At 39.2% G+C, this 27,894-nt stretch overlaps 1 protein-coding gene across 1 annotated transcript in view; it reads right to left on the bottom strand.

Moving 5' to 3' along the window:
- Positions 1-19,123: 19,123 nt before the first annotated feature.
- Positions 19,124-27,894, bottom strand: part of LOC137871775 (trichohyalin) — a 116,616-nt gene continuing 107,845 nt past the window's right edge. The window contains exon 27 of the mRNA XM_068709733.1: positions 19,124-19,205. Within this exon, the coding sequence (XP_068565834.1) occupies positions 19,186-19,205 (20 nt within the window). The 3' untranslated portion in view covers positions 19,124-19,185. The remainder of the gene's footprint in view (positions 19,206-27,894) is intronic.

Below are 27,894 nucleotides of genomic sequence, written 5' to 3'. Positions count from 1 at the left end.
GCTGTGTATTTTTATTTTGGTTTGTGTACATTTCTTAATCTCTGCAGTATATTTATTAAAATGCAATGTTGAGTATTCATTTGAAATGATTTGATTGAATGTGTATTTTTTAGGAATGCATAACATACAGTGAGAGACTCACAAAAGTCACAGTATTGCATGACACGTTAGCACCCTCTTGCGGTCCAAAGAGGAAATTAAACGGGGTACCAAATTTTCTTTTTTTTTTTTTTTTATAAAGGAAAAAGTAAAGTGGGAGATAAAAAATGAGAAATTCCGTTACTACAGCCACAGCAAACCATTTCAATGGATATTGCTAGCAATAAATGGAAATTGACATTTTTTCACATTTGATCCTGAAAGGAAAACAATAGAGACAGATGATGATGATAAATTGACAGGGTGTATTTCAATATGGTTTCTCCAGATGCAAGAATACTGAATGTGTTTGTCCATTACTTTCGTCATGGAAGTCATCATGCTCCCCCACAGTTCCATTGGTTAGGGGTATACAGGCTGTATCCAAAGCTTTATTGGCACACTATTGAGACTGCACTGCCGGAAGATGCTGCTCATCTAAAATCAAACTAGTTTCCCCCACCGTCCATCTGAGAAAACACACTTTGAGACAAACCCTAAAGCCAAACTAGATTGTAAAGGGACAATTTAAGCTGAAACTGAGCCGGGGCCAACTGTACTTTTAAATCTGTTATTTTGTCATCATTTTCTTGGGGTTTTGTGTTGTGTATGTGTGAGCGTTTCTGTGCAGTGGATGAGACCATGGGATAAAGCTGAGAGCTCTTATTCTCTGTATATTGTTGTGTGACTCAGAGAGAACACTCAGGTTATTTATGGTAGAGGAGATGATGCTGTCTAGAATCAACATGACCAAATCCTCCTATCAACTTCATAATGGACAAGCTACCTGGCTTAGGTCAAAACAACACCACCCACAATGGGAGGATGTGTGCATGCATATATACTGTATGTGTGCATGCTCCTACCTGCAATTTATTTATAATCTGTGCGGGTGCATGTGTGTACACTGTATGTGTGTTTTTGGAAGTGTGTGCATCTGTGTGTACCCAGGGAGCTTTAATCAAAGGCCCATAGTGAGGAGATGTGGGGGCCTGGTCTCGTTCTTTTTCCTCAGATAAAACTGTGTGTTAGCATGCCAGTCACATATCTCATCTGAGACACACCGCTCTCCTCCTCACACCTCGCCGCTGCCCACACTGACAGCACGCTATTACACACCAGCCTGACGCTCGCTCCACCTGAGGAGGGCAGCGAGAGGGAGAAATAGAGGGGGGAAGAGGTGGAGGGATGGAGGAGCAAAAGATGGACAGAAATATGAAACATTTCTTTTATTGCATAGTGGCATCTCAGTTTGACAAGTTAATCAAGGCTATGCATTTCAAAATGCTCCTATAGGCTACGGGGTGATTATGTGTATTGTGTACTTTTCTCACACATTTGTTTAGAATTTTTAAATTAGTACAAAATATTTAAAATAAATGAATACTACAAAAATCTGAGCATTAATTTGTTAACAGACACTTCTAAACAATAATTCATTCTCTTTTCTACTAAATGAAAATGCATTGATCATGAAATGTTTTACCGGTTATTAGTGGTTAACTTCATTTTTGAATATATTTAATTTACCAGAGTTGAAGAAAAATTTACCCAGATTGAAAAAAGCTATTGCCTCTTCTCTGGTCATCTAACCATCAAAGAAATGATCCATCCATCCATCCATCCTTTTTCTCCCATAACCACTAGATGGCAGTACAAGTCTGTGGTTCCACAATAGACAATTTGCCCTATAATGGCTGTCATCAATGTACTTTGCCCTTCCTCTGTCATACTATGTCAAAATGATAACAAATGGAAAAAATAAATGTAATCAAAAAACATATTTTATCATATTTTAATGCCATGCGCTTTACATTCTAACAATAGAATGCAGTTCTATAGTAATATATATCGGCAATCTATTAAATATGTTATATTACGTTTTCTTTTATCAAAGATGACTTTAATGAGTGTGTTTCAGCATTTTGTAATTTAGTTTTACATTGCTGTTTGCAAGCTGTATGAATAGTCTCAAAAATAAAAGATTGCAAAGTCACACACGTATGCTCAAGTCTACACCATCCAGGGGAATACTGGCAAGTCTGAAATGAATGGCATGTGTCAGCGATCCCAGATTAGAGCCGGAGATTGCAGGCTATCATTCCTCACCAGTGCATTTACCCATAATTCCCCTCTGTCTCGAACATATCCGATGATTCCTCCTCTAGGAGACAAGGTGAGGCTGTTTGAATCTTTGCCTCCAACTCTGGAATGAATTTAAGACCTCTCCTGAGTGATTTTCTGTGTCTCCGTCCTGCAACTGTGTGTGTGTGTGTGTGTGTGTGTGTGTGTGTGTGTGTGTGTGTGTGTGTGTGTGTGTGTGTGTGTGTGTTGCATGCTAGGTTTCTGATTATACCACAGCATGTGTGAAGGGAAGGAAAATACAGTGACAGCTTCATTTCCAAAGCTGAGTTCACATAAATGAGGGATTAAAGCAAGCAAGAGGGTTAAGGCTCACCTCGGCCTTCAATAACAGCTCTCCTCCTTAGAATCACTCTCTTCCTCTCTCTGTTTGAAACTTTCTGTCTCACCGCTGTGTGTGTAACCATCTTAGTCTTTCTTCCTCTTTTATTGTCACATTCCATGTTTAGTTCATCTGTTTTGTCTTGCTCCTGCTCATTTTGCCTGCAGATATAATACACGCTTAGATAAAATGTTAAAGAAAAGCATACTGTGCTGTTGACTACACACACAGTGATTTACACAATTGCAGGAAGCTGCGGTGTGCTCTACATCATGATGATGGGAACCAGGTTAAGGCAATGAAACTAGGGGTTAGGACCAGGCAAGGGTGTGTGTGTGTGTGTGTGTGTGTGTGTGTGTGTGTGTGTGTGTGTGTGTGTGTGTGTGTGTGTGTGTGTGTGTGTGTGTGTGTGTGTTTGGGGTACATTAGGGAAATGAAGAGGGGTGGACCACTGATGGCTTCTGAGATGCAGACTTGTTAGAATAAAGGAATATAAAAAAGACAGCAGACAGAGGAGATGACAGGGTGGATGATAAGATGAGTAGTGCCGTAATGAAAATGGTCCTGTGTACCCCGAGATTACATTGGGAATGAGATTGGAGAGAGAGAGAGAGAGAGAAGGGGGAGAAAAAGAGAGGCTGAAGGGGGCGTACTGTTGAGGGGGGAATGGGTAAGCAGGGAGTATGAGAGGGAGTGAAAGAATGGAGAAAGATGATGAACCATGGAGAGAGTCAGCTGGAACATACATGGTACTGGTGTGAAAGGAAAGAAATGAACGAGAGGAAGGGAAGAAGGGAAGAGGCATTACAACTCTGGACGAAGCAGCCCCATTCTGAATGATAAGTGTCTCACGCGCTGCGGGTTATGGGAAGTTCACACAAACAAATGACTCCCATTTGCCAGAGGCGAGGGACACAATTGAGAAAGAAGGGGCCAGAGAGTAAAGAAGGAGGGAGGGGAGAAGAAGGAGAGAGAAAGGACTAAATACTAGAGCCATGAGTTCAGATAACTCCATCTGCATTGAGGAAATGCTTACCTTTTTACCCCCTCTAATGGTTTCACAGGTTTGCAGCATAAACAAAATCACCTTCAATCCAAACGATATTAGGAACCCTGTCGTGATGCACAGTAAAAGTCTTTGCTTGGTTCCTTAAATTACAGGGCGCCTATGGACCTTGGTCAATAACCCTAAATGTATTGCAAATTGTAGCGTGTAGGTGGGCTATGTTTTGCACCATAAGAGGTGATATCAAATAGTAATAAGGGTCCATGAATACTGCCCTTATTTATAAACTAAGCAACATGGAATCACAGCTAAGTGGATACCTCTCTTTGAAAATGACTTCACGATAGTTGTTTTTAACCATGTGACATGGAGGCCAAAGAGTGCAGATTTTACTTCTTCCGAAACAAGCAGCTTGTCTGGTTAAAAGGTGTGTTTTTCAGTTAAATTACATGCTAAAGTGTTTGGTTCAAATGACAACCTTTCTACTCAAAAGGACCCCCTGCATAAGAGCATGTTGCAGACCCAATAGCTTCAGTTTGAAGCTAACCCATGACCTTCAGTTTAGGTCACGTCTTCATAAAGAATAACATTTAGCCATGCTAGCAGCACTGCAACACCATACATACCTAGCTAACATGTTGATGTTTGCAGATGTATAGTTTTGTAGGTAATTTAGTGTATATATATTTTTTTTTTTCCTTTCTTTTTTCTTTTATATATATATATATATATATATATATATATATATATATGTATAAAATATGATTGTCTCGCTACCTTCAGTATGTTCATGATTCTGTTACGCACCTCTCCACCTCCCCATCTCTGCCAAGTCTTTGCAGATTAATCAGCTTCATCAACTTCATCAACTCATCATTCTGTCAGCCTCATCAGCCACCACCACCACCAGTGTCTGGACTCCACGAGGGGATTTATCTTGCTGCTGCTCAGTGCAGACGCCCCTAGATTACAAATCTCCCTGTAGAGTCCAAGCGCCAAAGACTCTATCCAAAGACTTTATCATCACATATCATCTGTTAATAATAAACAATTGTCTTTCCTTCATCTGACTTGACTCTCCTGATTGAAATCAATATATAATGTAGTTGTCAAGACATTTTCCACAAAACCTCATGGTACTAGAGGAAAAATCAGAGGAACACCAAAGTCATTTTCGGGGAACCATGAATGTCTGTACAAAATTTGGTGCCAATCCATTTGTTAGACGTTGTGTTGTTGAAATTATAAATGACAAATTTGACCTGCTGGTGATGCTACGGGAAAAGTCAGGAGATTACCTAAATTGACAATCTATCCAATAGTTATCAAGACGTGTTAAAAAAAATATCAACCTCATGTTGGCACATGGGGACAGTGATTTGCCAAAGTCAGTAGGATTCATCTTCTGAGAAATATGAATAGCTGTACAAAATGTAATAGCAATCCATCCAATAGTTGTTGAAATATTTTAGTCTGAATCAAAGCAGCAATCCAACCAAGCAACCAACATTGCCATCATTAAAGCCATGAAACTAGCATGGGTATAAATATGGTCTATGTGGGGAAACAAAACCTGAAAATCTGCCCTACCTTGCATTGGGCCATGAGCAAAGAGTTGGTATTCAATGCAGTATTCCTGCAAGGAAATTATGCAAATAATGATGTTCCCAGCAGGCAAAAATCATACTGAATAGCTGAGTAATATACTGTATCTAAAACATCATCTTCAAATCTTAGGTGTTTGTTTTCAGTCCCTGAGAATCAAGGAGGAAGGGCTTTTGACCATTTTTATGTTAGCAATCAGGGAGAAATCCATCACAGTAGAGGCAGAGATGGCAATTTCCCCAGTGACAGTCACATCAATAGTCCATAATGTGATAATGCAGTCACAAGACATGTTGTGTCTTGAGTAATTGGTGACCCTCACTTTTTCTCAACTGGAAAAGCTTCCTTGATCTTTCCATTTTCCTTGCTCCCTCCACCCAACTTTCAAGCTCGATGCATGAAGTTCAAGAACATTGTCTGGGCGTTTCTTAATTTGAAGTAAATTTTATTTCCTACCAAGCACAATTACAAAATTATTTATAAAAAAGATATGAATATATTGGTGGCAACTGGTCAACATTAGCATGCTGTAGGGAATTTGAGGTTGGAATCAGGGCATTACTGAGTTAATGAATTTGAATCATGAAACAGGAAAAAAAATATATAAATACACCTAAGAAAGATCAGTAGAATTAGACAATAGAGACTTTTATCTCCAGTTCACACGACTGTTGGGTCTCCTTTTTGGATTAGATGATCAGAAACAAACCAAGTGTAAATAATTTGCCTTTCATACAGAGGCAAGGCCTTTCATTTCAAAAACAGCTCCGGATATAATTATTTTACCCCAAAATTAGAACTGAGCTCACTTTAAAAGGTACAAAGGAATTCACCGTTAGCGTGTGATTAATTTTATATTACTATTTACGTCAGTTAATTATGATCTCTATAGATGTGTGTGCTACACGCAAAAACACACTACCTTCGCTATGTACAGGGAGACAGTGGTGGTAAAAAGTGTGAATTTTACACACATGACTTCCCGTCCTAATCAAGGGCTTTCTCAACTCCTATCTGAAAGACACACATGACTGACTCCTTCAGCGGGATACCTACACACCGTGGATGTGTGTGATGAGACAGTGAGTGTATGTGTGTATGCGTGCTTGCAGAAGCTCACCAACCCAGCAGTGGAGTGGTAAAGGATATTAGGCCGCAATTGAGAAAAGATTGCGAAATGTGACATCCTTAATAGAGAAAGATTACTGTGTGCAACATCACTTTGATTTGAGCTGCATACATTTTCCTCACACAGACAGGCCTCTGGACAATTCTGCACTCTGAGCTTTCCAGAATGGCTGCTTTAGCCTTTGAGTTTGTGTGTGCAAATGCAAATGCATGTCAACATGTATGCATATGTATTTGAATGCAAGAGAGTGAGACACCAAACAAACGTTTTTGACGGATGTATTTGTTATACCTGTCAGGTGTTTTTTTTTTTTAGAGAATTTACTCAAATTATTATTATAATTTTTTTTTCCATTGATCAGAAAAGCAAATTTGAAACTGTCCACAAAATATGAAAAAGCTTTGTAAAGCCTCATGTGCGTGTTGATCAAAAAGAGCGGTCAGTTAAGAAAGGGAAATGGTGACAGTTGGATGCTGTTTTCACCACAGTTGGTTCAGAAATAATAATGTCAACTATGCTCATGTGCACATATAGCATGAAATAACACTTAAGTAACTGTTTTGACAAGTAAATGGACTTTAGCCCTGCTGCTGCTGTTTCAGGCAAGGCATAGTGGTCAGTATTTGGATACAAAAATAACTTCTGATCAATTTAAAGGTGCTAAATTGTATATGATATAACATTAAACACCTATTTGCTATATAAAGATCAAGTGGAGTAATGTCTACCTGAGCTGAGAATAAGGTCGGTCTCCTTCTGTATGTGTTGTAATCTAAGCTTCTGCCTGTGTGCATGCCTTGTAGTGCATGTAACTGCATGTGAACTTGCCCCACTGGCTCGCTCACGGCCGTCGCTCTGCAATGGTTTCACACGGCGGGTACAGCAGATAATGCCATCCTGAACGACGGCGTTGCCACAGAAGTGTAGCCGCCACCCTCCGGTTCCCCCTGAGGTAAACACTGTTAGCTCTGTCATCCCTGTTAGCACCGTTAGCTGCGAGCCGCCAGGGTCAGCCGTCGCCACGTTGAGAGCTACGTGGAGGAAATAGAAATATATATATATATAATATTTACTTCAGAAATGATTCCCAATTGTTTTTAAGTCAAATTAAACTACAATGAAATTATATTCGTAGTAAGAATCAGGCAAAAGTTATGGTACAATTGTAAAAAGTCCAATAGTTTTTTTCATTTGATGGCTTAAAATAAACACTGCTACCACTCTTGTGTGGAACAATTTGTCAGTAGCCAACCCTTAAGGCCAAATCATTTTGGTTAATTAGAAAACACTTCCTGGAAGGTTTACCTCTCACTCCCACCTCATTGAAATAGCAATCTCCGTCACAACAGCCTTCAATGCAGCTAGTGTCAAGTACAGTATCAAATCTGGAATTGTGCCGGGGGAGGAGATGTCAAAATAAAAGTCTCCCGCCTCAGGTCAAAATATTCTCAAATCCCTGCGGTGGACTATCAGTATCAATCAGAAATAAAGTTTGTTAGTGCAGAGCCTTGGATGTGAGCGGGACAAAAGCACCAGGGAGGTCCTTTATTTAGCTAATTCTACTCTATTTGAGATGTACATATTTCTACAGCGCTTTGATAAGGCCTTGGGGACATGCATGTTTTAATTAGACCTGAGCAGCCTGAGCAGCCTGGTTGAACAGTTCATAGAAAACTTTGAACATTTTTGCTGAAAGCCTTTCTCCTTTTTGTGACAGGCAATGTGTAATTAGCGGCATATGTGCATTTGCATATATGCACCCTGTGACATGTTGCATCTTATTTGAATAAGAAGACATGTCTCAATGTGATATCCCTGAAGTGAATACATGAATATGAGCTGCTAATTATACCAATCTTGCAAATGATCTATGTAAATATTAATATCTTTCACTTTGCATTGTTTGCTGGGAGCTTTTTCAGTCAGTGAGCTGTGCATGCTTGTTTGTGTCAGTTCCACCTAGGCTGCGGTGGGTATTGTCCTCTGTGTGTAAAGAGTGTGCGTGTGTCTCTGCCTGTTGTTTCATGTGTGCATGCATGTAGGCTAGCGTTTGGATGGTGTACATGGTCTCCAGTGGACACAGACGATGTGTGGTTCTCATTGTTACACAAACGATAAAAGCCAATCAGTGAGGCCACAGTGTAAGACAAGCTATGGAAGAGGAACACATTTTTTTTAATTCAAGCTTAAACCTCATGAAAGTGTGCAGCATCCACCCGGCTAACAAGTTGCCATGTTTTCTAGTGGAAACTAGATCATTCTCGCAATTGTGTTGTCTTGTTACCCAATCTATTCTCATTATTTTATATTCCTTGTTATTCCACATAGCACAAATGAAAATGTACATTTAGCATGTTGTAATAATAAATGAAACATTCCTCTTGAAAATGAAAACATATTTAACATGCTAACATGCTTAGGGATGCTCTTCGTGGACTGCTATTCAGAAATGTTGATACGGATTGTATAGCTGGTCTGGTTAACAATACTGTGAAATGCTGCAACGGCCTAATTGTATGTTTCATGAAAAAAAATTAAAACAGATGACATGCTTGATTTTTTTTATCCTTTTCTCATTATAATAAGTATATACTTTTCTCAGTTGGCAATTCTAATTAGATTAATGCAATGTTTCCCTACTCTAACTCTAACTACGCTTTTCTTAATAAGGAGAAAGGGAGTCGAGTTGAAAGTGTATTTACACTTACTGTAACTGCAGGACCAGATGGGAGTGGTTTACCCTGAAGAATACAGCTTAGCAACACTGCAAGGAAGCATCCAATATTTGAAGTCAACTCAACGGTATTGACACTGTCCAGGTAAACCAGATCCATCTAGTACTGGTGATCCTTGACAGAGCTATTTGACTAGTGTGTAATGCAATATTCATTTGAAAAAAAAAAAGCGATAAAGACACTTTGTGCAATAAGATATCTACACAGTGTGTGGGGGTGTTTTACATTTCACACAAATGGCAGATGTACAAATGTAAATTGTGTATAGTATAAGTAATGATTAAAATATACTATGATAAAGAGTGTAACTATAAAGGCATTTACAATGTGATAAGGAACTGTTCAATCACACTCAATCACATTACGAACACTTTTATTATACCATACGCTTTAGTTTATTTTTTGCAGTTCCCACTGATATTATTTCCCATGTTTTATGTCTTTTGGGTCAAGCCAGCTGCGAGGCAAGAATTTATGGTTAAATCAAATTTTCTTTTTATTCAGAAGTTAAGGGTTGAGGTTTTTTTCTTTCCCACAGACTGGCTATGTAATTGTACTCATCTTTTGATTCTCTACACTGATGTTTGCTGCTAAGTGTGCTGGACAATGAAAAGCCTCTGGACAAAGCGAGGCTAGGCTGATGAACGCTACTCAGCCTTAATTGCATGCTAGTTTTGATGTAAGGCAATCATGAGGTCATCTGTTTGAAGTGGATAGGTTTGTTTGATCCAGCTTTGTGTGAGTGCGTGCACATGGTGTTTGAATGTCTTATCAGCAGCTACCTGGTGCAATTAAGTCAGACATAAGAAACCAGAGGAAGGAAAATGTGTTTTTGTGTGTGCATGTGTAAGTATACATTAATGTGTACAACACATAGTGAGGTTTAATAGAGGTCTCTGTCTAAGCCTGCACTGTATGGCTGCAACAGTCAATCAATCCGCAGCACAAACTACAGGACACTACAGCCTTCAAACTCATTAAAATGAGCATGGCATAACAGAGGAACATACTCTTCACAAATTAAGTTGTGTGTCCTAATTGTTTTGCGTGTATGTGGGCCTTTCGACAACTTCAGAAGGCATTTGTTGTTGGTTGATGTATGCTTGCTGCGCCTCAGGCAATGTTTTTTATGACCATTATTATTCAAATGAGCTAGAAATGTGTTTTGAAAGTCCTAAATCATTGAGCATGAATGGCTACCCTTGGCGTTTATAAATGACTTTCCACACAAGCAAACCTCCGTCTGCACGTCTTACTCCACTGAGCTCATTTGGGTATTTGAGTTCTGTCAACAGAATTTGTGTCAGTTGTCCATTGCCATGACAAGTTGCATTAGAAAGTTTGACAAGATTTTTCACTACTTTTGTGACTTTTTGAGAGATAAATAGTGTTGTATTGGTAAATGGTTGTTGGTTGATGATCAGCAGGTGAATAGGTTCTATATGTTTCAGAGAGAATGTTAACTCAGTGGCTTTATCATTGTATTCTGGTTTATACCATATCATTTATAGAAAGACACTGATGAATTGAAGTCATTTAGTAAAACAAACCCTGGTGTGCACAAGGCTACAGCAAGGGCTGCGACTAACAATTGTTTTTATTATCAGTTATTACTTCAATTAATTAATCAACGGCTTGGTCTATAAGCTGTACAAAAATATCTAAAAATGCATATCACAGAATGCCTAAGCCCAAGGTAATGTATTCAAATGGCACATTTAATTCAAGTCCTAAACCCAAATACATAATTGTTTTACTATCCTAGGAGACTATATAAATAGAATATATTCACATTTGAGAAGCTGCAACCAGTGAATTTTATTCATTTTGGCTTAATGAATGACTTGTTTCCCATTAATTCACTCTACTAATCAGTTAATTGACTATTCACTTCTGCTGTTGCTACAATGAGTGAATTATAGTGCTGTAAATGCATATATCACTGTATGCACTAATATGTATATTTAAACTTTTTTCACAATACATCAGAGGATTATATCTCTCTCTCAGCAATTGTTTATGTCATGCTTCGTCTAGTTTAATAAAACTATATTGTGAATTCACAATTACAAATACTACCACCTCAGTTATATTTTTACATTAAACAGACCAAAGCAACTTTTCTAAGATGATAACCCTCCTCCACCAAAGTGGCTATAACAGAACTAGCTTCTATCTCTGTCGATAAGATTTGGTTTGTAGATATTTTTATATCAGCATAACTGAATCAGTGTAAAACATTCGACTTTCTCAAAGACAGAAGCTACACACAAATGCATGTGTACAAGCTCGCACTCTCATCTTCTGTCCAGACACACTCACACACTCTCTCTCTCTCTCTCTCTCTCACACACACACACACACACACACACACACACACACACACACACACACAGACCACATCTTGATTAGGTTTTCATAAAGTCTGGGACTATGCTGAGTCTGTAATTGACTTTGACAGCAGAAGCCTCCATGTCCTATGGCTATGTTAAACGAACAATTTACATCTTCATTTCAAATTCTACATGGATAAAAAGCTATTAATTACATTAGTCTGCGAAGAGTCATTCCAGCTGTGTAGAATATGTGTGTGTATCTCTGTCTGTGTGTGTGTATCTCCCATCCTTATACTTTTGCTCATTTGTATATTAAGTCTTGCGGCCAAACAATGCCCAGTAAGTGCTACTCTGCAGATGAGTTCATGAGAGTGGAGAGGACTTTTACTCACGTGTATTGCTTTGCAAAGCAAACACTCCTCTGAGCATTTTGTGGACAGGAGAGCATTTATTAAATCTATTGACTTGATTTGGTTGACCCTAATACTTCCTCCCATTGCTAGTAATGATGTTAGTAAGGAGTTTTAGAATATTTTATTGTGGCTTGTAAAATACAATCACTATATAAAGTCATCTCACCTGGTCCCAAGATTCTAGTTTCGAGTCTGTCGATAAGAGAAACGGCGGGAGTGAATAGATAGAGAGATCGATAGATAAAACACATCCATAACCAAAAACCTGTGTGTGTGTGTGTGTGTGTGTGTGTGTTTGTGTGTGTGTTGGGGGGGGGGGGGGGGGGGGGGGGGGGGGGGGGGGGGGGGGGGGGGTTGCATGACGATCAAGCATCCTGTCAGCTTCAAAGAGCGCTTTAAGAGGCTGTGGAAGTGGCTCTCTGAAAAGCAGCGAGAATAGAAGTATCTCAGCCATCACATCCGAGCCATCTGCGTGATGGGGGAACAACACGGACCCCTGTGTTTGCTTTGGAGATAGAACGATCAAAGAACAACACTAACCATATAATGAAGGGACAGATGGACTTTATATGAAGTGGAGAGAGTGAGAGAGAGGTGTAGACAAAATCAAACTGCAAATGCAACAATCTTTTTAGAAGAGAGAGAGGGAGAGAGAGAGAGGTGTGCAGGGGGGATATGATGTGGTGAAAAAGTGTGAGCCATCTCGTCGCATGCAGACTGCCTGCGCTGAATGAGAAAGCTAAAAGGTAATTTCACGGATAAAGAGGAGGCCTAATGCATAGAGGTAATGTAGCAGGGGATGGAACAAAGGCAAACTTTCATCTCTTTAAGCTTGGATGGAGAGAGAGTGAGAGAAAGCGAGAGAGAAAGCTTTGATGCTTTGAAAATGATAATAACAATCTCGAAGTCAGCCTCAGAAGAGAATGTGCCCCCCCCCCCCCCCCCCCCCTCACTGTGCCCCATCCCCTCCTCTTCTGCCCCCTACCACTTAATACAACTGCACAATGACTGTCTAGGACAAGGTGGTCTGTGGGTGTGCGTGAGGAGGGTGGGGGGCAAATTATGACACTTAGGGCCCCCCAAATTACTCATGGAACAAACACAAAGATGATGAGAATAAAGAGACTCATAATATCCGAGATTAGATGACTTTTGTGGACACACTAAGGGATGAATTCATGCACTGTAAAGATGATATTTCACATAAGTAGTATAGAAAGCTATATTGAAATATGAATGTCGATAAAAGATTCATGGATTGCAGCTTCTCATTCTTTCTCGCTGTCTCTGCTACATATTAAAATGAGGAACGGATGCTGTTTTAGTTACAAAGCTTTTTTTCCACCTCTGTTGTCTCTACAGAAAAAGCTCATTTTGCTTTCAGAGCTTCCTTAACGCACATTCCCAGTGAAAAATCTAATTCAAAATGATATAGGTGCATGAAATGCACAGATATCGCTACAGTGTATAATGGTGCTTAGACATTTGAAATGGCATGTTTAAGTGCATAGCATTTTACCTTAGGTCAATTACATAAAACAATGCCTGCCTAAAATAACAATGAAAATCATACGGTTGCATGTGTATGTGTAGAATAATAATTCAGAAGCATAAAAACCAGGAGGTTGGTGAAGGGTGAATGCAAGAACACTAATTCAATCTATATATGTATATATTTTTGGTATTTTCTGTATAATCATGTATTTGTAAACTGCAATATCCAGTTAATACAGCTCTCCCCGACAGCCTAACCATTTATTTTTGAAAACCGATAATGACTTAGAAATCCAGCTTTATATTCTGTTAAAGAGTGTTGAAGCAGTTCAAAAGAAGGCTTTCTCTCAAAAGAAGAATCATAAAATCCTCTCTGTCATTATGGCCCAAATTTCCCAATTATGCAGCGAGGTATAGACCATTTTGATCGCCCTTTATTGTCTTTAAATTGAACAGATGATGCATTTAACTGCGTCAAACCGTCCTGAGTGCTTGAGCTCTCGGGTTAGGGTTCTCGGGGGGGGGGGGGTTAGTGGACTACAGACACTTTGTGTGTGTGTGTGTGTGTGTGTGTGTCCATCAAGTTGATCACCTCCCCCCACTTTACTTCCATAGAGAACACAATTTAGCAGTTAATTCTCAATTACTCAAACCATTTGCTTCGAATACAACCAAACCTTATCACATATCTCTAGAATGTGGATCTTGGATGGGTTTAACTCACGACATATACAATATTAATATGTTTTACTAAATAAGTGCATAATGTATTGCTTGAACTTAAAATGATTATCTGAGATACCGTTGCTAGTTTAGAATCTGCATTTATTCCTTGATCATACTAAAATTGTCCATATTCCTTCTGCTTTGTTCTTAGGTGTGGCCTCCTCCTGTTGATGGAGAGAATTTTAGCTCTGATCACAGATTGAATTCCAGCATGAAATGTCCTTGTGTCTTACCTCATTGGTTATTCTGTCCTGGTTAGCGCCAATTGCACACAGAGAAAAGACCCTTTTTATCCTCACTCCCTCATTTCGTTTTTCTCTCCTGACCCCTCAGAGTATCACCAGACCTCAAAATTGCATTGAATATATAAATGCTAATGCTAATAACTGCTAGCAGGAGCAGATAATGTCCTTGACTGGTACAAGAAAAGATCCTTTTCTCTTACATGACTCACTGCCTCTGAATAACATTAGAAGAGTTCACATCCCAAGCTCTTATTTCTCTCCTATTCTTTCTCATTCTCTTTTCTTTTTTCTTAATTTACTTGACTCCCCCCTCAACTCTCGCCTTCTTGTAGCAGAAAAAAAAATCCAGCTGAAGTGTAAAATATTAATTCATTTATCTGGGCGATAAGATCTTGCTGCCTCGCTCAAAATTCCAATGACATCCATTTGCCATTAAGTCAACGCAACACACAAGCAATGAGGCCTCTGGAGCTTGTCTGTCTTTGCACCCCCCCTCTGTATCGTGGCTCCGTTTTTATGCCCCTGGAAGCTTTTCATGGTAGGAATTAAACTATAATACTTGTTTCAGTGGCATGCATGTTAATGGCTGCAGCAAAGCTGTCATTTAAGAGACATGAGGAAACAGCTGCAGCGAACAAAATGGCCTCTCGTGGAAACACCGCGGATGTCTTTGGGACTTTTTATTGTCTCTCTACAGATGGAGATCATCCTGATACCAAAATCCCTGCAGTTCTGGAATGAATGTTCAACTTGTTATTGTGCATTCTGATTGGTCTATGTTTAAGAGTGTCCAGTGGGGTCCAAAAAGCCTCTTAGGCCTTCCCAGTAGGGCCTGTCAGTAACAATAGAGGAATTAAAGGACCCTGCGCTGGCAAAAAGCCCCATGACATGAATAAGAAGCCAAATATTCCATTGTTTCATATAGGAACTTGGTTCTCTTTGAAGATGGATGTGAAGAGAGCTGCGCGGCAGAATTTGCCCTTGCCTCAGTTTCTTAAAAATGAATTATTTCTCGTCTGGCAGGCAGCTCTCCGGAGGTGAGAGGCTGCTTCTTAACATGAGCAGGTATCAGTCTTAAAACCGCTCAAAGTAATTGTAGCTTTGAAGTCACACACATCACAGATGGCACAGTCAATATTGCACCAACTTGTCTGGGTACTTTCCTCCCAACTCTGCCGTACTTTGGCTGCTTTCCTTTTGACGAAAAAATACATTATTTGTCACAAACTTTGTATTAAAAGAGGCCAACCATCAATCAGTCCTGCAATCACTCATGCAATCACATTAATCATTCTTCTCTGCCTTGTTTGCGTCATTTGGTAGAAGAATATGGAGACCCCAAGTGAAATGTACTTCACAGCTATATCTGGTTCTGCATATTCTTTTGACAGCATACTTCTCAAATCATGTCCGCAATATTCAGCAAGAGCAATAGTCACTGATAACTGCCACATGAGTTTTAAACAAAGCAACTTTTCAAGGCTATATTCCATCTACTTTACTGAGGCAATCAATTAGATTTATTTGTGAACAAAAGGAGTTGGAATAGTTGAGGATCTAGCACTACGCAGCCGGGGTCAAATTTACGCTCAAAGATTTCATGCGTAATTCTGCACTTATTCTGACCAATGCTGGTACTGCGCACATTTGTTTGTGTAAATAAAACAAAACAGACACAAAGCAAAACTAGGATAAGGGATTTGTTGAATTAGTTCATTGTTACAAGAAGGAAAGGTTTACGGAAAGGTTTACCACCATGCAGCCAGCATTTCACATACAACCACAACGATTGTAAAATACCACAAAGAAAGCCTGATAAGCACCAAACAATAAAACAGCCACAGGAAGTCGAAAACACTTAATCACAACTAACCACAAAATACTGCAAATGAGTACAACTTAGCTCAACAACAACAACAACAACAACAAGGTTTTAAGGGTAGCAGTACCAGGCATCCATCCATCTGTGGCAATGTAATGAGAAGATGAAAGAGATGAATCATGAAGACACAGGAGTTCTTGGGTCTCCACAGGTATGATGCTGTAAATCATTACCACCCTTCAGAGTCCCTGCTTGAAGAGGTATTGTTTTGAAATCCCTGCGCTGCTATCTGATCTTCTCGGAGACAAAATTTATCAGCAGAGCATGTGAGACAGAGAGAGAGGGGGAGAGAGAGAGACAGAGAAATGAGGGGGAAAAAAAATGGCCAACAACACAAACAGAGAAAGAACATTGAGACGGAGAAGCGGACATCACAGGAAGACACCGAGCAAAGTCTTTAGGCCAAGCTTGAGAGGTTGTACACATTTCCTGCCTTGATTAATAAAGTCTGTCTGGGGCTGAGGTCAGCTTGCTGCTCATCTAGCTGCACTCCAGTCTCACAAACACACTCACACACCTTCAGTGCTGGCTGCCTGCATCACTGGGATGACTGACATGGCTTAACCCCTTTTAATTGTCCTTGAACGGAAGCTGTGGCAAAGGTTGAATCTGTTAAAAATCAGTAGTAATTATGTGTCTGTGATTGTTTATGTGTCTGCATACAGTGTGTGTACTAACACATTTCATACATTTGATATACTTGAACTCTGCGTTTTTTCTGTGTAAGCCTGCAGGTGTGAATGTGAGTGCTTGTGTGTGTCTGCTAGGCTTGCAGTCCAACCGATGATAGCACAATAATGAGGTCATATCAGTAATCATCTGACAGGCTGGAACAGGGTGTTGATCGAAATGATATTAGGCCATCCAAGATTAAGCATATTTACTCAAATACATACTCAGGTACTTTCAGCCTAACCCTTCATAATGGGTCCATTCGCCCACTGCATAATGGGGCTCCTGTTACAAACTGCATTTAAAAGAATCAAATAAAACATGTAATTTTGATCAAAAAGTAAGAAACACTCACCAAAATGCATCATTAGGGCAGCCCTTGCCCACAGTTTAAGACATTAAGGGCGTTTAGCCGTAAGGAGTGGTGAGCATAATGGGCTGGGTGTGGGTTCATCGGGTTGTCTGCTAACATTTTTATTGCCTTTTTGCTCCATACTTTACCCATTAAACAGTTGGAAATGTACAAAAATTGTGTGCCAATTTGTCAGTTATTTGCCCGCTAAATGTCGAAGCACTTTGCTGTCATTTGGGGTGATCAATGCTTAATGAATTAGTCTGTTTTTCACCTCCGTTAAAGGCAGACATGCTTAGCACCTTCCCAATCCCTTTGAGACCCTGGCTGATGGAAGCCTTCCACCCCTAATTTATGAAAAGTGAGGAGCTAAGCAGTTCATGCGTCGAGAAGTGCTAGCTTTTTGGTAAATTGCTTTTTGTGAATTCACTTGAGTCCAAAACGGAACTCAACCTCAACTTTCATTAAACGGAGGATGAAAGAATGTCTTGAGAAGTGGTGGAAATAAAGGGGAAATAGAGACAGAGAGACCAGAAGATAAATGGCAAGAGCTCAAAGCAATGTTTACATGATGGGAATGAGCGTCCTAATGCAGTGATGATTGCAGAGTGTTTCCAGTGATTCCATTTAGCCTATTGAATTAGCCATAGCTGGAGTCAGCGCATTGGCCCAGACGCTCCAGAAACAGACACCCAGGCATCAAAATCCAATTAAATACATTTGTTAAATAATGTAATGATTGCCTAAGCATACTTTTCAGTCTGACTCCATTCATTTTGACCCATAAAAATGCCATTGTTTTCTGAGCTTTGGGAAAGGTTATGCAGATTGATAGAATGAATTGTCTGGCAGGCAAAGAATGTCATTAGAACACTTAGATGGCCATGATATATCCCCAGTCTGTTTGCGGCCTGGCATTTTAATTTGTAACTTGACATGATAATGTGGCCGGTCCCCAGCTCACAGACACAAATATTACTCACATTGATTAAAAGGGACCATTCCTTCCCTCGCAATAGCTGGACAGCAGAATCTTTGCAATGTTAACTTTATCTGGTTAACATTTAGCTTGCCGTGGCTTGTATTGCTTCTATTTTTGTGTTGAACGTAATATGAATCTCTAATATGCAGATTTCTTTTGTCATTGTGCAGCCATGTGCAAAAGGACATTAGTATTAATGATTATGATTAAACTAGCTATGTTCGCAAATACTTAATCAAACTTGAGAACAACAACAATTTGCCAACACCTCACTCCCATGCTCACTTTACAAATTACATCTTGTGTTATATGATAAGGGCAAAAATAATTTAACCATAAATATGCAATAAGGTAAACAACCTTTTAGTGTAAAGAGTAAAACAACTGTTTTCTATCCATTTACGTAATAGACTCAGAGGATTGTTATTCTGTGCCTCTTAAAAGTATTTTTTAAATCATGTAATGCAAATGTTTGCTGGGGAACACTGTTCCTGTGCATGGAGTCACTGTCAATTATATTAACTGTAGTTTTTAACCTGCAGAAATCCTAACATAAGCCTCAGGGAGACAAACAGTATATCTGTGGATATACTGATGAGACTGCAAACATCTCTTCAGAGGTCACCGACTAGGCTTGAGACTGAATTAGACACGGATGGAGAACTCTCCTGCATTATGAGTGTGTGTGTGTGTGTGTGGGGGGGGAGAAAGGCTATGTTTCCATGGTAACATATTCCAGGATGTGAGAGGATTGGATCATTAAACCTGACTGGAGATTTCAGGGTCAAAGGTCAGAGGCGCCACGGTCCAACGGGAGCAGCTTGTGAATCTATCATTACACTACTCTCATAAACATACAGCACACAACCCTCGTGTGGTGGAGTATGTATGAATGTATGAACAGACATTCCTGACAATTAAATAAAAGATTGACTTCACCATGTTCTTCTCTTTTCCTCCTCTTGAGCATCTCAGCCTGGTCTGAACATGATTTCCTCTCCTCATTTCAATATTTCACAACTCCACCTGTAATGAACACATGACAGTTAGCACATTATGGAACATTTGCCCAGCCAATGGCTGTGCATCAATTTAAGTGATGGTCATAATGTGAAATGACGAAGACTTGGGTTAGAGTGGTCAATTCCCTTTAACGTCACAGCTCACCAATCTGACTATTCTCCAGGAGCCATTTTGTGTTTCTCCCACAAACTGTTTGTTTGAATCCAATAATAGATAAAAAGCCCATCCATTCATTTGACAACAAGTATGCAGTTAATATTCCTGCACACTGTAAAATAACAATAATCATGTCATGTACAACAATCTTACTATTTCCTGTGCTTCACTTCAATAATCTACGGGAGATTCATAAATATATTGTTGTTTTGTGGTGTGACTTTGCATAGCAGCAACTCAAAGATGTTTCTTTTCCTTACTTGGTGAAAGCACACAAAAACTTACCTGACAGAAGTCAACATTTACAAATTGCATTCACCTATTTAAAGCAGTGGACCAGATGGAATACGGCATCAGCAAAGCACAGAATGAGAACACAAACAGACATGTTTGGTGCTTAACAACAATGAACACCTTCATCGAAGCTCTATCTTTTCTCTCCCAAGTGTCACAATTGCCTAGCTCCTGTGACACTTTTTTTTTTTTCTTCTTTTTTTTTTCAATATTGTCTTTGAAACTGATAAAGCAGAATGATCAAAATGCTTGGAGACAAATGGAGAGCCTCTGGTTTGGAGTTTTGATTTGTGAGACTGGAAGGTGCTACAAAAAAGAACAAATGATGACAGTTTCTACTGTAGTGCTCCATATCATTATCAACCCTTATCAACTTTTTTTTCAAAGCAACCAGATGTGTTACACGTCCCCACTTTGTACTGGGTATCTTACACCAAAAGGAAAAGTGAGCTTGTGTCTTGTAATATGATGTGTGCATGAAGACAGTTCAAATTAGAACCTCAGCATCACTAATAAACACTGAGTTTACAAAATATTAGGAATGGCATTTTAATAATGAGTTCCATTTGCTTTTTTCACAATCCATCCGTCAATTTGCAAATCCTTTTTTAACCTGTGTCTTTGTCATAACCTGAATCGCTCACCCTCATGAGAGACACAGTTTAAAAAGGTGAAATCAATAAAAGTTCGAAGCTTTCATGTGGAATCCTTTGATCAGCCGGTCTCTGTGAAAAAACATATTCCCAATATTTTTCACACTTGGGTTGGACTCAATTTTGAGAAGGCAGAGCAAAAGGGATGTTTTAAAGACTGCCCTGAAATATGACTATCAATGACACCAAAAAAATCAGTATATCTAATACTTTATTGAATATGCTCAGGCTTAGATATACTATATGTGATATTCATGTATCATAAACAACTATGCACTCAGATACTCCTCTACACAAAAAAACTGCAAAAAAAAAAAAAAAAAATAGTGATGAGCACAGCATTCTTTTATTTCTACTGATAAAGCCAGATCAGGCCACAGTAAATCTTATGCGCTAAATGGAATTTGTTGATTTGTATTGCTTTCAAAACAACAGACAGCATCTTTGCTTCTCACACGGTGATGATGTCTTTTTGTTTAGTTCCACTCAGGGTTCACATGGTTTTGGATAATGAGCTGGGAATGCTTGACAATACAGTATGCACACATTTGTTTCTGCAAGAGATTTTTCCTAAACTTACACTTAAACTGAACACTTCTTCACTGGATCAAAAATGTTGTATTGTCCAGTAAGCTTCTTATTCTGTCTCTTCTTCCAGTTCAATGCTCTCATCCTCCTCATCAAGGGCCTCATTCACAGTTTCTTCCTTGTCTATTGTGGTGCTATCACATAACGACAAAGAAATATATATATATATATATATATATATATATATATATATATATATATATATATATATATATATATATATATATATATACACAGCGCACCAAAGCTTTGAGAACTGATCAATGTAGTAATGAGTCATGCTGTGGTTGTTTGTTACCATAAGTAACAGGTGCAATATTTTGGTCGTAATGTTTGGTTCCCATGGGAGGAAAAGTGAGATATGAGGGACAAAGAATTGTTCAAAGTGTGAATTTGTGACTGTAGCTCGATGTGAGAACTTTTCATGGTTTTGGTCACAATATTTTGTTTAGAATTTTCATTTCCTGCACTTATTTGATTAGATAATGTTCAGGATTTTATGACATGATGACAATCCCTAATCTTGTTATTTTTCAAAGTAGCTACCATTTAATTTAATTTGAATAATTATCAGGGATCAATAAACCTCTATTGATTTTCATTCAAAAATATTACATTTTTATAAAACATTTTATTTTGCAGAGGTTGTTGCCAAGAGGGCTTTTATTTTGCTTTCTCAACAGCGGAATAAAAGGCTGCCACAAACATTTGGCAAGCAACTGTCTAATCTCTAAGCAGCTGAGACAAGGATGCTCCAGGTGGTTTGTGTTAACAATTTAAATTGTGAAAAATACAGAACATTTTGTATTGTAACTATATAACATTATTTCTCAAGTTTGATGTCAAACTTAACACCAAGCTGACAAGCTGAGCGTTTGAGGCCTATGATGCCACTAACTCAACTTACAAATGCAATGCAAATATGTTGTCAATCAAAATCACTGTACATGTTTCCTGAACATTAAGATTGACGTTAATGTAACTGTGCTGTTAAGGGCTGCTGTAACGACTAATACAAAAAGAAAGTAAATCCCAAAGATGAAATTTGATTGGTCAATTTGCTGCTTTAAGTCTCTTACTTGTCTTTTTTTTTTAAGTGAAATGCTTATGCTGTTGTTTTACTTTCTGCTGATTTGTTTTGAAGTTATTTGTGTTTGTATGTGTGGAACAGTTATGCTGCCGTCTTGGCCAGGCCTCCCTTGGAAAAGAGATTGTAAATCTCAATGGGACTATACTGGATAAATAAAGGTTATTTTTGAATTCTTGCGTCAAAAGTTGCGTCCTCACAGATAAAAAGATTTCCAGTATAAGTGCTGTTTTCTTTGTTGTTAAGCAGTCTAACATGGTCTAATATATTCTAATATTGTGCCCCTCTAGTAGCAGGGGTGCAGCCTAGTGGTCACAGAAAGCAGATATTAAGGTCTAAGAGTGCCTACATTTTGATTCATACTAATGCAAATATGGATAATATAAAAATGTTGAACATCTTTGCTTCATATGAGAAACATCTCAGAAAGAAGTAGGTTGAGCAAAAAGTAATTCCAGCTCTCTGTTCCTTACATTTCGTGTGGCACCTGCATATGGTGGCTGTGCTGAACCCCAGACACAGAAAGGGGTGTAGAATGAATGAACCCCCATCACAGTCGTGGGTGACTGGATAACAAGTGAGAAGGAGAGGTGGAGAAAATAACCTCAATTTACACTCATTTCCACTTTTCTTTGGCAAATGTTGCAACATATTGGGTTTTGCTGCGGCAGAGCCTGCTATCTGTCTGGCTTGTGTGTATGTGTGTTTGTGCGTGGCATGTGTGGACAATAGGCAGACTCTCCTGGTCTCCTAGTTGTCCTAACTCCCTGTGGCGAGGCTGAATAACACACCTCATCCTGGGCTTCTTTTCTCTCGCTCACTCATTTTCACACTCCCCTTTTCTCCACTTCCAAAAGGCTGAGACAAAAGCAGGCCTGTGTCATTGCCATCTTGTTTGTGTGATTGCACGTGTATGTACGGTGTGTATGTAGAGGTCCCGTCTTGCTCCTTCAGGAAATGGTGCATCAATGGGCATTATGTAGATGTTTGAATAGCTGCCACCCAGGGTCTGTCTGGATAACTGGGTCTCCATAATTCTGTCCGTGTCTGTCTGTCTCTCAGTCTATCTTAACAACTAAGGATTTTAACAAACAAACTGGCAATGATCACAACTGACAGATCCACAGTATATACTGCTATTGTTATACGTTTTAAAATGAATTTTCCCTCTTCTTCTCTTGCTCTATAACCAATACATATGACACTGCTCTTGGATTGTACTAACCCTTATCAGTGTAATGATTACTGCATGTAATGAAATGATTCATTTTCTAGTTAAAGATTAATTTCTTTATCAAGAGTAAACAAGCAAGTTTGGTGTCATTCAAAAGTCCTTTGTCAATCCACAGTATTGGATTAGTATTTGCCGTTGTGTCTTTTGTCTATTTTTTGGCCTAATTGTCTCTCTTATCTGTCAGTAAAGTATAATGACGACGGTCCATGTTTGACTCTCTAACCAGCCAACACTGCACTGACCACACAAGTCACTATTGTAAACAGCAGCAGTGGGCAAGTAAACTAGTGTAAAATGAACTTCGACATCTACCTTGAGTGTATTTGTAGAAGTGTACTTGAGTGTACTTGTAAAATATTTTACAAGAAAAATCTTTGTTTTTATCCTTTGCTGGTACTGCAACAAGGACACCAGGGATCAAAGCCAACCCATTATCTACATATCTGTCCCTCCGTCTGTCTTTCTATCAACTTACTTCATAGATCTTATCTCTGTATGCATTAGATGTGATTACTTGCCAATAAATGGGAAATCATCATGGAAGTTTTGATCTAAATTTGCTTCTGCATGCTACTATTAATCCTTCACTTCCACCAATCTCACCAATCTTGATGCCTGTCTCCCAGTGCCATTTTACGTCGGTTTCAATTTGTCACGGGACTTTGTGATGAACTGCAATATTAAACCAGGTAGAATGCTCATTTTCTCCTCATCAACAGGCTCAGCGTGTGAGTGTGAGTTTCCTGTGGAGTGGTAGAGGGAAACGGATCACTGAGCCTCCCTAAGGTCCCGCAGAGTGATTAGGCTTTAGATAGGAGATCATCAATTCATACTGGGATCCATACCCACAGTAATGATGGGGGAGTGTGTGTGTATGTACAGTACATGTGTGTGGGTGGAGCGCGTGGGCCATAGTCAATTAAAATGTGAGGCAGGCTAAAGAGAGTGCTGACCTTTCCAGCAGTTTTAGACACCCTGGCCGTGAAAGGGTTATAAGGGAGTCTAAATGGAAGCAGACGCACACAAACAAACACACATTAGGAATGCAGACTTTCCATACGCCACATGCCCTATGGATTGAAATTAATTAAACTTCTAGCTGATTGGAATGCCCTCTGAAACAACATATCAAATGGCCTGAGGAAGAGGAGGAAGACAGTGCAGCCACACACAAACAGAGCCAATCTGCAGCACATAACTGGGCAGTTAAAGGCCTGTTTCCTTAGCTGATATTGTGGATGTTTCTAATTCTACACATTGCTAATGCTGTGCGAGTGTGTGACAGAGTGGTGGTGGAAAAAGCCTGAGGTGTATTTGTGTATGTACACAAGCACACTTTGATGTAAGAGCCAGTAGGACTACCCATTTGAAACTGTAATGAAAAACTATTATCCGGCACAACATAAGTCCACATTTTGGACTGTTGAGTCCTAAAAAAACATGTGTAGACTTAAGACAAACTGATTCTCCTGCTGTACTGTGATGAAAGAGGATTACCAAAAGTATTTAATGATGTTTACAAAGAATATATTTTCAGATATGAGAAACCCACATTATTCCTGTGATACAAGTGGGCCATGGTATCAACAGTTAGTGGGATGTTAAATTGTATCAAAAATAAGCTAAATAATGTATTAAAAGTAAGCTAATATTGAGTAAGTGGACCTTAAGTGAAGAAGATTTTGTTAACTGTTTTCAAAGTCAGAGCGAATTGTCAAGCTCAACAAAAAAAATCAAAGATAGTAGCAAATGTCATGATATACTGATACGCCATACTCTAATCCAGAGCTTTATCTGAAGGCCAAACCTCCACATTTGTGATTTTGTGCAGCATATGGTCAAGTACAGAATGATTAGAAAAAAGTTCATCAAAGAAGACAAACATAACAATTCCTCCAAGAAAGATCATAAACACATACTTTGGTCACAGCCAACTCTCGGATCAGTGGATTCAACAAACAATGGGGGGAACACACAACAACAAAACGTAACAGACTTTAGTGAAATACTGCTGAAACTATTTGTTGAGAGTAATTTTCATCATCAATTGATTTTAAATTTAGACCTATCAAGCCAAATACCTCATGATTAGCATCATTTGCTGAAGATATCGTTTTGTTTTGGACTGAAGCAAAACCTAGCGCTGTGGGAACTTGTGATTGCCATTTTTCATTATTTTCTGATATGTTATAAATTAAATGATTAATCAATTCACTATAAAATCAATCACCAAATTTAATAGAATAATTATTGCCTTACATTTAACATTAGGAATTATTGTCTAATAGATGAAGAGGTTGGACTTTTCTTATTAACAGCGCCGGCTGCATTGCTCATACATGTGATGAATCTGCTGTGACTCTCCTGATCTCAGGCACCACATCAACGCTAAAGTCCAACAGCAGCCATCTTAAGTGTGTCCACCATTCATGGCCATTCAAGAAAGTTGATTTGAAAGCACTCTCTAGTTCTGCCAGGGAGCATTACATTGGGCATAGACAAAGACAGAAAAAAACACAAAGCAGAGACGGGGGACAGCGATAAAGGGAAGAATAGCAGCAGAGAGTGAAGGTTGGACGTCCTGTATGGGAGACAATCAACGCGCAGGTTGGCTGTCCTTTACGCCTCTCAGGGCTCATAATAACCCAGCTAAACGTTTATATTAACACAGCATATCAGCCTTGCCATCAGAGCAGTCAATGATAGAGGGAAAAAAAGCACACATAATTATGACCAGGCCTCGAAATGAACTGTCGTTAGTTTCATACACATACAGGGGAGGGAGGGATGAGAAACGTGAGAGGAAGAGAGAGAGAAGCGAAAATCTAATTTACCCCTTCAAATCACATTCATAGGCTGGGACTGTCAGGTACCTCCTGAGAGTAAAAGATGACAGAGAGAGAGAGAGTGAGCAGAGAGAGAGAGACTTAGGAGGCTGAAAAGGTCAAGGGACCTCAGCTTAGAGGAGATAGCCAAATATTATGTTAATATGGACTCCATTTTACATACAGAGCTAATCAGTGTGGCCCAGAATTAAAGGGGCAGATAATTAATTCTAGAGTAAGGGGTTATCCTGCCCGCCTATTGTCTTGGCAGAAAAGAGGAGGAAAAAGAGACAGCAAGGACAGGGAAAGGGAGAGAAGTCCCTCAGCCTGTGTTGAACATGAAGTGATAAGGAACGAGCCCGGACATGGAGGGAAGCGACATCAGTGACAGAAACGAAGAACAGATTCAAAGTGCAAAAGTAGTCGGATGGAAGACACAGACAAAGGCCAATCATAAAGAAAAAATATGTCAGTGTGCTGAGGGGAATTGTTTTTACACCTTATTCTCATCTGCTCTCTCATTTCTATCAGTGGTAAAAGTAACATATGGTGTGTTGATGTGGTGAGTGATGAGCTGGCTGGTTTAGGCAGGTTGGGTGACCATCAATGCATCCAGAGGTGCGATAATGGTGTTTGATAAGTGCACTTGATATATATCCTGTCAGCAGCACTGGGAAGTACAGGGTAAAGGTGATGGACTTGGAGGTTATCTGTCTTAACAGATAATCTAAGTCAGTGAATCATATTGAGTCTTTTAAATGTAATTTTCTCTTAGGAAAAGTGAAAATAGATGACAGAGGGATGAGATCATTTGATTTATCGCGATCCAGTTTCACTTGATTACTTCTCTTGTTTCAGGGTTGTGTTTCTTGTTGTACTTAAATCATGAACATTGTTCTAAGAATTGGGCACTACATTGGACAGATGACTTCTGAAAACCCTGTCTCCTTTATTTATAATCAAATTGCAAAAAGAAACAAAATGCCACCTGGGCTATAAAGATAATGCGTAAACACGTATTAAAATGTGTCTCTCAACGCATCTACGAAACATTTACTGGTGACATTGTTTTTATTTTCCATTAAAATATCCACTTAACTAAAGCATGATCAACCTTTAAGGGGTTTTGCTTGGGCATCCGAAAGCACTCGGTTAAGGTTTGGGAAAGATCATGGTCTTGTTTAAAAGCCAACTCAGACCTAAAGAATGACTTTTTAAATATTTAAAGAAAACCACAATCTTTCCCTGACCGTGGAAGTGCTTTAGCAGGCTAAACTCCACACCACGGTGGGACACAGGATGCAAGCTACTGTCTCTCACCTCAAAATCCTGTGCTTTGTTCACCAAACCACCCACACCAATATCATGTGTTTGAATTTTATGCAGTAAAATAATATCACACTTCCTGAAATGGAAAATAATGCTGCCAATGATTGTAATCCAGCAACTGAATTTCCTTCAAACCGCATCTGGCAGAGAAAATAGGGAAGATATAAAATGTATTTTGGAGATACGGTTGAAGACGAAATGCAGGATACGATGTCATAATGTGACATGTGGTGCGGTCATCAGGGTCTTGCAAATGCTTCAAATATTCACAAAAGCCCCAAAATCCTAACAGCAGCACAATTGAAAAATGCAGTTTGAAATGTTGATTTTATGATTTTTTTTTATGCCTCATGCACTCCAACACAGGCTGTATAAAAATCTGTAAAATGAATCCATGCAACGATATAAAAATGCCTCTTTTTCACCACAGCGTTTTCCTTGCCGTGGCAAACTGTTACGCAGCTGAAGCCTCAGTCCCTCTTTATTTCTGTGCCTCAAGAAGCTAAACTGAGTCGCTCTCTTCTGT

This window comes from Cebidichthys violaceus, unplaced genomic scaffold, assembly GCF_023349555.1.
Source record: "Cebidichthys violaceus isolate CVI_PGR_0920_01 unplaced genomic scaffold, fCebVio1.0.p SCAF_15, whole genome shotgun sequence".
Lineage (NCBI taxonomy): Eukaryota > Metazoa > Chordata > Actinopteri > Perciformes > Stichaeidae > Cebidichthys > Cebidichthys violaceus.
This window is presented reverse-complemented; position numbering and strand designations above follow the sequence as displayed.